Source organism: Chrysochloris asiatica, unplaced genomic scaffold (assembly GCF_000296735.1).
Source record: "Chrysochloris asiatica unplaced genomic scaffold, ChrAsi1.0 scaffold00057, whole genome shotgun sequence".
NCBI lineage: Eukaryota > Metazoa > Chordata > Mammalia > Afrosoricida > Chrysochloridae > Chrysochloris > Chrysochloris asiatica.
In genome coordinates, this window is record NW_006408575.1 from 510,421 (window position 1) to 523,296 (window position 12,876).

General features: G+C 39.9%; 1 protein-coding gene across 3 annotated transcripts in view; it reads left to right on the top strand.

Moving 5' to 3' along the window:
* FBXO38 (F-box protein 38) overlaps nucleotides 1–12,876 on the top strand; it is an 89,755-nt gene that overhangs the window by 51,675 nt on the left and 25,204 nt on the right. The window contains exons 13-15 of one of the 3 annotated variants that reach the window (XM_006863849.1): nucleotides 5,589–5,708; nucleotides 7,257–7,436; nucleotides 8,860–9,372. In XM_006863849.1, the coding sequence (XP_006863911.1) occupies nucleotides 5,589–5,708; nucleotides 7,257–7,436; nucleotides 8,860–9,372 (813 nt within the window). Of the gene's footprint in view, nucleotides 1–5,588; nucleotides 5,709–7,256; nucleotides 7,437–8,859; nucleotides 9,598–12,876 lie in introns of all 3 variants that reach the window. The other 2 variants (XM_006863848.1, XM_006863850.1) reach the window with 2 other exon arrangements.

The window sequence follows — 12,876 nt, forward strand, 5'->3', positions numbered from 1 at the left end:
TATGTAGGCTTTCTGAGGAGTGGCTGGTGAGCTTGAACCACTGACCTGTGGTTCAAACCAACCTTGCAGTCCAGCACATTAACCCACAGCGCCACACCATGACTCCCCCATAAAGATCACAGCCTAGAAAACCCTGTGAAACAGTGCTTCTTTGACCTGTAGGGTCTCCATGAGTTGAAATCAGCTCAATAGCACATAACAGCAATGCCATTTTTTTTAGATTTATACTTCTAGAAGTGTTATGGTTTGGAATGCTTTATTGTGGGTTAGTTATATTAAAAGAAAATAAAAGTTCATTGCTTGAAATTTTGACAGTTTACATTTGCATAACAAAATTGTCATGTGTCAAAATCATTTCTTTAATTGCTAAAACACATTGTCAAATCATTTGAATGAAATTACATTAAAAAAACACCACCTTTTATTGGGAATCAGATGAAAGGTTTCCAGAGCAAATCAGTTTTCCATTCACGCATTCATATGCCATGGATTGCAGTGCCCTCAGTGTAATACCACTTATCCTACTTCTTTCTGTGATTACTGTTTCCATGCCTCTTCCTTCCCTGCCCCGCTACTTTCCAAGTGGCTGTAACCACAAAGCATAGTTTTATCTATGTTTCTATTTATTTGACTAGTTTGATTTTTTTTTAAATTTCTATTATATGACTAGTTTGATTCTTTAAAATCTTGATTTAAAGCATACCTCCCAAGTATGTAATGCTTTTAATGATATATATATATATATATATATAGCTACAGCAGACTTCCCCCACTAGTTATCTAAATTACCCACTATATTAAAATGGTCTGCAGCTTTCAGTTATAGCAGAAGTTCTCAAATATGAATGTGAATCAGTCACCAGTAGGATTTGATAAAACACAGATTGCTAGGCTTTACCTCCAGAATTTCTGTTTTTGAGTAAGCTTTAAAGGATCTTTTAACTATTAGTCTTCTACTGGGTCTTCTACTTCCTCGCTGGCTAGCTAAAATGAATTCATAGAGTGTCCAGGAAATCTTTTTTAAAACACTGACCAGCAATACTTCCTCCTTACTTAAAATGTTCCAGTATTTCTTCCCACTGCCTTAGTGTAAAAGCAAGTTTCTTCATTTAGGCCCATATGATGTAGGCTACCCCTATCTTGTAATGGAGTCCTGGTGTTGCGCTGTGAGTTAATGCGCTAGACTGCAAGGTCAATTTGAGTCGCAAGGTTGGCGGTTCAAGTTCATCAGTCGCTCTACACAGGGTCACTCTGGGTTGGGACCAGCTTCACTGCACTTAGCAACAACCTTATCTTGTGTACTTTTCCACCTTATGCCAAACTGGCACCTACCATCACACAAACTCTTCCTTCTTAATAGAACGTCCCATCCTCCATCTTTGCCTCTTACTTGATTTTCAAATCTTAGTGTAAATGGTAATCTCAGTGGTGTCTTCCCTTGCCACCTTGTTGTTGTTAGTGTCATCAAGTCAGTTCTGACTCATAACAATCCTGTATAGGGTTTTCAAGGAGAGGCTGGTGGATTTGAACCACCAGTCTGGCAGTTAGCAGTCCAGTGTATATTCTACTGCGCCACATCAAGACTCCTTGCCTTTAGTAGCCACCAATTCATTCTCTTATCATATCACCCTCTTAATTTTGTTACCTAAGATACTACTCGCTGATGAGTTTCTTTTTGATTTTTAGTGTTTTTTTTCTTCTCCCACAAAAATTGGTGTTACTTAGCACCTAGGAAGATAGATAGCAAACACATTGCAGCAGGTACTTAATAAGTATTTGAATGGATTAATGGTGGTTATGTGCCGTGGAGCTGGTTCCAACTCATAGCAACCTTGTACAGGGTTTCCAAAGCTGTAAATCATTATGGGAGCAGAAAGCCTCATCTTTCTTCTGCGGAGCAGCTGGTAGTTTTGAACTGTCAACCTTGCAGTTTGCAGCCCGATTTGAATGGATTAATACAAGAAAGAAAGAAGTTTCGAACAAATTTGGGCTATTAAATATTCCCCTAAGTTATTCTGGCAACTTCACTTCGTTTTACCTTAGAGTCCTGGTATGGTGCTGTGGGTTAATGCACTGAACTGCAAGGTCATTTTGAACCACAAGATAGGCGGTTCATCCCTGGGGCCATCAAGGCAGAAAAGCGGAGAGTAGAACCCTACCCAGAGAAGCAGTAATGCCTGAAATGGAGGCAGATACGATGACGTGAAGAGATGGAGCAGCTGGGGACTTTAGATCCAGAGAGGGAGAGGAGCTGTGCGCTGACGACTGGGGTGCAGGCTTGTAGTGTAGAACCTTTGGTTGGTTGATGATGCATGGAGGGGATTGTACCCATGGCAATGAAATGATATACGATAGAATGAATGTAAAACTAATGTTCTCCCATGTAAACTATCCCATAATTCACAGTAAAACATTAAAAAAAAAAAAAAAAGAAAATGGAAGGCTATACAGAGACACTGTACCAAAAAGAAATGGTCAGTGTTCAGCTATTTCAAGAGGTAGCATATGAATAAGAGTCAATGATCCTGAAAGAAGTTCAAGGTGAATTGAAGGAATTGGCAAAGAACTAGGCATCAGGAATTGATGGAATACAAATTGAAATCTTTCAACAATCCGATGCAGCACTGAACCACTCACTCATCTATGCCAAGAAATTTGGAAGACAACTACCTGGCCAACTGACCGGAAGAGATCCATATTTGTGCCCATTCCAAAGAGAGGTGACCCAAAGGAATGCAGAAATCATCGGACAATATCATTGCTATCCCATGTGAACAGAGTTTTACTAAAGCTAATAAAAACCGGCTACAACTATGCATTGACAGAGAACTGTCAGAGGTTCAAGCCGGATTCAGAAAAGGATGTGGAATGAAGGATATCATTGCCGACAGATGAATTTTGACTAAAAGCAAAGAATACCAGCAAGATGTTTGTTGTTATTATTACGTGCCATCGGGTCGATTCTGACCCATAGTGACCCTGTATAGTGTTTCCAAGGAGCGGCTGGTGAGCTTGAACCACTGACCTTGCAGTTCAAATGACTGCAGTCTGACGTATTATGCCACAGTGCCACACCAGGACTCCAGAAAGGTGTTTATTTGTGCTTTATTGATTACACAAAGACTTTTGATTGCATGGATCATGACAAGCTATAGACAATAGTGCTGAGAATTAATATTCCTGAACACTTAATTGTGCTCATGAGTAGCCTGTACATAGACCAAGAGACAGTTGTTTGAACAGAACAAGGGAACATCAGATGTTTTAAAATTAGGGAAGGTGTGCTCCAGGGTTGTATTTTTTCACTGTAGTTATTCAATCTTTATGCTGAGCAAATAATCTGAGAAGCTGAATTATATGAAGAAAAACTTGGCGTCAGTATTGGAGGAAGACTCATTAACAACCTGTGATATGCAGATGATATAGCCCTGCTTGCTGAAAGCGAAGAAGACTTGAAATACTCACTGATGAAGATCAAAGATCACAGCCTTTGGTCTGGGTTTCATCTCAATGTAAAGAGAAAAAGAACCCCCAACAAAACCCTCACCACTGGATCAATAAGCAACATCCATATAAATGGAGAGAAGATTGAAGTTATCAAAGACTTCATTTTGTTTGGATCAACCATCAACATTCATGGAAGCAGCAGTCAAGAAATCAAATGACGTATTGCATTGGGCAAATCTGCTGCATAAGACTTTTTTAAAGTGTTGAAGATCAAAGATAGCAGTTTGAAGACTAAGGTGCACCTGACCAAGCCATGATATTTTCAATAACCTCATATGCATGTGAAAAATGGACAGTGAAAAAAAAAGTAATCTGATACAATTTGATGAACTTGACCTACACCTATGGATGCAGTAGCTCAAAAGAGGGAACAAATCTTTACAGCGAGGATCATTCCCACCCCCTCCATACACAGAGTAGACAGGGAAGGGCAACTTGGAAATTGGCTACCCAAAATGGGGGTGGGGGGCCTACAAAGGCAAGAAGTGACTGGGTGTCCCTGGGACCATCAAGGGAGAAGAGCGGAGTGTGGGACCCTACCTAGAGAAGCAGTGATGCCAGAGATGGAGGTCAAGACGGTGACATGGAGAGATGGAGCGGCTGGGGACTCTAGACCCAGAGAGGGAGAGGGGCTGTGTGCTGATGACCAAGGGCAGGCTTGCGGGGTGTACCGTTTGGTTGGTTGGTGATGCATGGAGGGGATTGTAACCATAGCAATGAAATGATATATGATAGGATGAATGTAAAACTAATGCTCCCATGTAAACGATCACATAATTCACAATAAAACATTAAAAAAAAAAAAGGTGGTTCAAGCTCACCAGCCATTCCTCGGAAGCCCTATACAGGGTCACTATGAGGCAAAACTACTTGATGGCACTTAACAACATCAACAAACTTTACCTTATGAGGTAGACATTTGAATATATTTCTGTTCATGTCATCCCCTACATAAAAACGTAGTGCTGCTTCTTTGCCTGTAGGAAATAGTTGTAAGATCTTTAGCAAATTTCTCTCAATCTGGGGCCTGGCTACCTTTTTTAGCCTTTTCACACCCTCATCACAACACAAACACATACATTTTGATATCACTGAACAACTCAGTCTTCAGAAATGTAATAAATATCCTTTCTGATAGGAACATGCGAGGAGGCTTCAAAGAGTGGATGGAAGACTTCCATGATCTTTTACTTCCATTTTCCCCAAACTGTTTGAAGGCCTCTCATATTTGAAATGGAGCCTCATCTCATTTGAAAGCTTTCCTGGGGCAGCAGGAGATTTCATTCTTCCTGTTACCTAGATTCCTGTTGTGCTTCCTAATTGTGCTAGCTCTTCACCACTGTGTTTTGACCTTTCTCTATGTGTCTGTAAAGTTTTTGGCAGAAAGCCTAATATGACATACACATTAATTATTTGTTCATATGGATTGAATGGAAGAAGAAAATTGATTAACCTTTATCGTGGAAGGTTTCATTTGGGCCTTGAAAGAAATGTAGGTGTTTTATTGCAGGTTTGAACTGGACTGGAATTTGGGGGGGATGTGGGGGATAGTGACCGAATAGGATAAGATGATCTTGTATATGGCAGATCTTGTATATGGCAAATGCCACTGTCTCCTTGAAATATATTTCCTGCTGTTTATTTCCATTGACACTTACCTGAATGGTACCTTTTTGACTTGATCGTATTTTGTTTGAATTGTATGAATCTCCTTACGTAGATTCTTCTGTTTTTTTGGGAGCAGGAGCTTGGTTTTCTTTGTAGGTGTATTCATTTCACTCAGACAGTCATATTTCAAATCAAATGTGAATGATACGAAATGTTAAATGCAGTACCTCAGCCTTGTATCTCCCCCTACTGGACTGTCTCTACCAAGTGGTTCTTTCCCATCTCTAATTTCTTCATTTGTAGAATCAATGGATACTTCTTGTTAATGTCTCTACAATGAAATGCTGTTATATACTGTCCTTCCGTGCTGGGCCCAATAACCACTGGACTGTTCAATTCTCAGAGTGCCTATCATTGTGTGTTTTTTCATCCTTTCCTGGTTTCTATTTTGACTGTGTTTATTTTGTTTTAAGCATTGAATGAGATGGAAGACATGGTGCAAGAAGATGGAGAGGTGGTAGCTGAGAGTGGGAATGAGACCCCAGCTCACAGTCAGGCTGTTACTCCTGGTGATGGTGATGAGGAACAAGCAGGTAACTCAGGATTCCTTTTACATTCATTGCTTTGAAATCTTGGGCGTGGTGAATGAAAAAAGTGTATCATTACTAACAATGGTCAATCTTGTAACTAATAGCTAATGATTTATTGTGTGCTATTTCTTATTGAGACCTATAATATGTTGTTGATATTAATGTGCATATATAGCATATTAACATTTATTGGTGATTATATAAACTGCAATAATAACTGCTTTTTCTGTATTGATTGACCTGTGAGTGTGTGTGTGTGTGTGTGTGTATAGAGTGAGAAGAAAATTAAAACAAATTGCTGATAGGAAAATAAAAAATCTGATTAAATATTCTGCTTGTCTTTATTTCAGTGGAGGAGTAGGATAGTAGAGAAGTTGACTTGATTTAGTTAATTTAGCTTCGTTTTGTCATTGATTTACAGCAGGTTATAGGAGTCCTGGTGTGGCATAGGCTAAGCATTGGACTGCTAACTTCAAGGTCAGTGGTTCATACCTACCAGCCACTCATTTGTTGGTATGAGTTAGTACTGACTCAGAGTCATAAGGTCCTTAAAGGTTACTTTATGTAACCCTTTATTTTACAAATGGAGAAGCCAATATTCCTATAAAAGTTAGAGTTGCTAGCTAAAGACCATTCAGCCAGTGATGAAGGGATAGAACAGATGTTGGATCACAGCTATTCTGACCCCTAGTCCTTTGGAGTGCCACTTTGGCAATTGGAAATAGCTTTAACTGCCCTTGTTTTAAGCATCTTGTGGATGCACTCATTTACCCAACAAATATTTATTGAGTGCCTGCTCCATGTCCGATACTGTGCTCTGTGATAGGAAAACAGCAGGCAAGCTTCCTTGGAGCTTGTATTTTATTGATGGGGCCACTGTTAGTCACTTGTCTGAGAGAAGTGGGTTCTCACACTGACAAAAAGATGAAGTGCCTCTTCCATAAATATAAGTACTCTAGTTACCAAACTGTAAAATGCATCCAGTCTTTTAAGAAGGCTACTACATCCAATGAAAGAGATGTATACTCAGTTTGAGAACTCAGAGTTTGTTCCATAGCCCCATGTATTTTTTAGGTTCAGCTTCGTTGGTTTTGCATTGGTTCATATGTTTGCAAAATAGGTAAAAAAAATAATAATTAAAACAAAAAAAAACAAAAAACCGAATACCCAGTTCATTTTTTCAGTGACTTTTTGTTTTTAGGTTGATTTTTTAGACTTTTTGAAATACAAAAGTGCTTTAATGTTTCTAGAAAAGCATTTTTCCCTTGTATGGAAGCTCTTTGAATTTGCCTTCAGTACTGTATGGAGTTTGTTGTCATACTAATCATAGTTAACATTTACATAATGTTATAAAACTACATAAGGTTTAACAGTTAAAGAATGGCTTCCCAGTATCTCATCCAAGCATGCATTCTGTTAACATTGAGTGATAAGGGTGGCTACACAGAGCCAAGTCATCTCTGTAATCCTGTATCTCTAGAAGCAGTACTTCTGAGTTAAGAGCTTTTCGTGGGCTAAAAGTAAATGTTAGGTGTGTGCTTTTTATTTTAGGACCCAGTGGTCTTCAGCGTGTAGTAAAACCAACCCCAATTACTGTCCATGACTCAGAGAGTGATGATGAGGAAGACAGTCTAGAACTCCAAGAAGTCTGGATTCCTAAGAACGGTGCTCGGCGGGACTCTGAGCGTGAAGAGAAAATTGGAGAGTCGGTGCAGGCCAGGGAGTTGTCAGGTGAGAGATGATGTCTTAATCTAAGACTCACTGGGAACTGACTACTTGGCCTTTATCTAATGTATCTGTACTACATCTGATGGTGCAGGAGACATATTCCTTATGAACTGTGGTAGGAGGCAAAACTGCTGATAGGACAAAGAAGAGGGCAATCTGGATAGGTATCTCAGGCAAGTGTAGGATAGCAAAGAAACTGTGGCATGAGGACTTAGGGAAGAAGAGTGAGGTGTAAGATTGAGTTCACAGTGAAGGATGTAGGAATCTGTGGCATCAGGTTTCAAGGATAAGCAAAAGTTCTGTGCCCCACATAGAGAATGACTCCTGAGTATTCCAGAACAGTGGAAATGACGGTTCCCAGTTCCTAGTGTGACAATTGGTGGCTAGTTTGGTGCCCCTTGCTTCCCTTTCAATCTAGGTAGCAGCCTTCTGCTATTGGCCTCACCAAGAAACTATCGTACTTGTAACTTGAAGGTTCATACTTCTTATATTTCTTATAAGGACGAATAATTAAAAATTGTCCACTCCATTTTCCCTAGGTACCCTACTCCTTACAGTGTTTAAATGTTCAGTGTACATTTAACACTACCTGAAATATGCATATACTGCTTTCTGTGGAAAGCTTGGTTCTTTAGACTTGGGATAATTTACTAACCATTGACTGCATACTCAATGTTTGTTTTATTTCTTTTAAGAAATTCAAATAACTTCACATTGTGTTTGAAAAGGAGTTTTTAATGTTACTCATGGAAACTGAAATTTAGTGTAGCCAGTAGACTAACCTAACGTTTCCTGGAAAGTTTAATTTCAGAATTTAGAAACTCAGTCTTCTGTTGGCCAGACAAGACTTTATTTAAGATGTCCTTTATATATTCATTGAGCCTTCCTATGCCCCAGGCCCTGTGCTAAATGCTATAAAGAATCAACACAATATGAGCAGATCTGAATAGATCGTAATATCTCTCTCTAGGTGCACCTTCCATTCTGGTTGAAATATCAGGTCAGAGGCCTAGATAACAGTATTACAGGACATGCTTTGCAGTGGCTTTGGGGCTGGGGGTGCAGAGAGATAGAGCTGATGAATTTGTGTGAGTAAAGGCCCTGAGGGATAATAAGGTAGCAGGGGTACAATCAGAGAACTCTTGGGGCTAGAGTGTAGAATGTATAGAAGGGACAAGAATGGACAGGTATTCTGGAATCCTATCATAGAGAACCTTGAAGACTGACTAGGGAGTTTGGATTTTAACCTGGCTAGGTACTAGGGAGCCATAGCTAGTTTTGAGCAAATGAGTCAAGTGATCACAATTATACTCTAGGGAAAATAGTGTGCATTGTTTCCTGTTTCAAATTTACTTGTGTCTTTTGTCCAGAATTTGTACTGAAATCTTTTCTTTTCCTCGGGCCATTCTTCTTTTTCTGTAAGCAGTAAGTGGCAAAGGCAAGACCCCACTTCGAAAGAGGTACAACTCCCATCAAAGGGGCCAGTCGAAGCAGTTTACCGTCGAGGAAAGCAGCTGTGAGAAAGGCTGTCAGGTCACCAGTGAGCAGATCAAAGCCGATATGAAAGCAGCTAGGGATATTCCTGAAAAGAAAAAAATCAAGGATGCATATTCCAGCTGCAGCAGCACCACCACCGCCAGCACAGTGGGAAACTCCAGCTCACACAGCGCTGCTTCTCAAAGTCCCGACTTTGTAAGGACGGTGACCAGTGGCGGCTCGTCCGAGCCTAGCCCTGCAGAAGTGGATGTGTCCAGGCAGTGTGTCTGCTCCCCCGGTGGGTCAGAGGCCTCTGAGGCCATGGAGGAGGGAGATGCAGAGAGTTCTGTCTGCCCCAGATGCTGCTGTCACAGGTCCCAGGAATCCCAAAGGAGAACTAGCAGATGTTCTGATGAGGAACGTCCTTCAACCAGCCGAGCCTGTGTTGTGAATGGCCCGGATGGTACGAGATCCGCCTTTTCCTTTAGGACTCTGCCACAAGGGGGGTCTTCAGGCCCAGCACATGATGAGAGGACTAATGGGAGTGGCTCTGGGGCTACAGGTGAGGACAGGAGGGGGAGCTCCCAGCCTGAGAGCTGTGACGTGCAGTCTAATGAAGACTACCCTCGGAGGCCTCTAACAAGGGCCAGGAGCAGACTCTCCCATGTACCGCTGGTATCTGAGTCAGGTATGACAATGCTCCCAAGATTAGCAACCGCAGGCTGGGACTCAAGAGAGGCATTAGCTGGTTCCTTCAGTTTTCTTGTACATAAAGCCAGTTGGACAAATTAAATTATCTGAAGGGGGAGGGGGCTCTTTGGATCATAAACATTTTGAGTAAGTTTTCAGCAATGGTTTGAGGGTGGGGGAGTGCTTGTAAAACCATTTGTTAAACATCCAACCCAAAAAACTCAAATAGTACAGCTTTCAAAGAAAATTGCATATTTTTATATTTTCACTGCAATTACAGCACTGATTCTAATGTCTAAACCCCAGTAGATGACCTCTGCTCCCATGGCACATTTAGGGAACTCAGTCAGAGAGCAAGTCTTAAACTAGCTGAGAGGTAAGGACTTGAAGCTATGGGGCTAAGAGGCCTATCTCAGTGCAGCTTCCTGGGCCTGCCCCGAACCCTGTCTCTGTGGTGCTACTTATTTTTTCTGAAGTCTAGTTTTGCTTCCAGTTAAGTTTGCCAGGAAATAAGCAGGTAAGTAATTAGCTTGAAAGAGAATCATTTTGGTAATTATATGTTTCAAAACATGTATAAGTACACCATTTCGTTAATAATATGTATATACCAAAGCACTGGGTTGGTGGAGGGAGGAGAAGCACAGTTGTAAGTCAGAATTCTGTTTATCTTTCTGATCTTTTTTAAGTAATCTCCTCTGCCTTCTATTCAATCATAAATACCAGTCAGTGAATGATAATATGTTCTGATTCTTTTGCAAATATCCTTCCATTTTAAAAGCTTAAAATTAGCCACCAAACAGTGACAGAGTTGTTGCTTTTTTATATACTAATCAGAGCTGCGGCATTAATTAACAAAAAATAAGATAAATAAAACCTAAATTAATTACATGTAGTGGCTATGATCCAGGCTACTAACCTCAGGGTCAGCAGTTCGAAACTACCAGCTGTTCCGTGGGAGAAAGATGAGGTTTTCTGCTCCCATAAAGATTTACAGCCTCGGAAACCCTCTACAGGGTTGCTATGGGTCGGAACCGACTCCACAACATGTAACAACAACAACAATCATTGTAGTGGACTCCTGGTGTGCTGTAGGATCAGCACTGGACTGCGAACCACAAGGTCAGCAGTCCAGACCCACCAGCTGTTCCTTGAAAACCCTGTGCAAGTTGGAACCGACGTGATGGCACTTAACAATACCAACAATTGTCAAAATAGTATAAAGTCATATTGAATGATTTTTATTGGAAGATTCTACTCTGCAGTACAAACACTAGTCCTGCCATATGATAAAAATAGTTTTTCTACTTTGAACTTTGGAATCCTGGTGTGACATTATAGGATAATGCACTGGCCGCAAGGTCGGTTTGAACAGCAAGGTCTGCAGTTCAAACTCACCAGTCTTTCCTTGGAATCCCCATACAGGGTCACTATCAGTTAGAACTGACTCAACGGCACTTAAAAACAACAACTTTGAATTTTAAATGTTTTATGACATCTCAGTTGCATGGTTTTTCTATTTTGTAAACTCAAATCTCTGTATCCTTTATGATTTCTTTTGTACATTTTATTCTGTGAGATTCTCTCCTTGGTTCACATCTTTTCATGCATTTATTTGTTTATTTTAGTTTAATTAGTTAGTTTCTGTTAAGTGCCATCTAGTCAGCTTCAAGTCATCACAATCCTACCCTGTATTGTGTTTCTGAGACGAAATCGTTGCCAGAACAGAAAGCTTCATCGTTCTCCCACGGATCAGCTTGTGATCTTGAGTTGCCAGCCTCGTGATTAGCAGTCCACTGTTTGTCATAAAGAGCCACTGCACTCCCAATTAGTTAGTTGGTAGTTTATTTTAATCTATGAGAGAGAACATTTTTTTTTTTTTTTATTCTAGATAGTCACCAAGTTGTCTTACTGCTATTTATTGACATTTAGTCTCATGCTATTATTTTGAAGTGCTCTTTTATCATGTACTAAATTCTTAGACTTCTGGTACGACCCTGTAGAATAAGCTAACCTAACAGACTGCTCACCACAAGGTCAGTGGTTCAAATCCACCATCTGTTCCTCAGAAACCCTATTCAGGGTCTCTATGAGCCAGAACTTACTTGATGACACTTAACAACAACAAATTCTTCAATATACTTCTCTGATTATTCTGTTATGTTCCAGTGTTCTGTTTTGTTTTTTTCATTATTCTGTTTCAGAATTTCTTTTGATTTTTTTTTTTATCATGCATTTAAAATTTGTTTTTATAGATGTACTTCTGTAATAATTTTGTCAAGTTCCAGAAATACATTTTGGGTTTTATTTGGAATTGAATTGCTCTAATTACCTGAAAAAGGAGCTCTGGTAGCGTAGTGGTTACGAATCGAGCTGCTAGTCTCATGGTCAGCAGGTCAAAATTGCCAGCTGTTCTGCAGGAGAAAGATGAGGCTTTCTGCTCCTGTAAAGATTTACAGCCTCAGAAACCCTGTACAGGATCACTATGAGTCAGAACCGAATCCATGGCACATAACAATAACAACAACAATTACCTGAAAAAAGACTTAATTTTTATAGCATTGAGCCTATTTCTGTTGTGACACAAGGGACATTTGGACCTTCAATTCTGTATGTTTTTTGACTCTTGGAAAAGTCTTACAGTTTTCTTTTGATTTTAAATGCAGATACTCATTTACCATTTGGATTTTACTTTTTTTTTTTTCATTTTCTGGAGTCCCCATTATCAGTTGTACATGCCCTTTTCCAAGAGTCATAATAAAGTGTAGCATTTTTTCATAGATTAAGTAAGTAACTGTAGTTTTTAAAAAATCTCATATATGTAACACTATTTACTGTTTTTGTTGTTTTTTATTTTACTTTAACATTCCTTATTTTGGCGAACTGTGTATTTTAATATGCCCATTTTTCTATTGATCTTTTGGTCCTCTTTTCTCCTCGTTCTTTTTTTTTTTTTTTAATATAATTGTTTAAACAACCAATGGGCACATTCTGCAAACCTGCCTCCTGGCCACCAGCACAGAGCCTTTCTCTTTCCGTGAGTCTAGAGTCCTCAGCTGCTCTATCTCTCCATGTCATCATCTCTCTGCCTCCAGTTCTGGTGTCGCTTGCTTCTCTGGATAGGTTCCCACATTCCACTCATGATCTACTCCCTTGATGACCCTAGGGTCCTCTGTTACTGGAATGTAAGATTAACTATTCCCTCCTTTATGTTACAAAGCTCCTACCTTTACAGTTATGACAATCACAACTAATCAGGATAATAATTTCTAATAAGGAG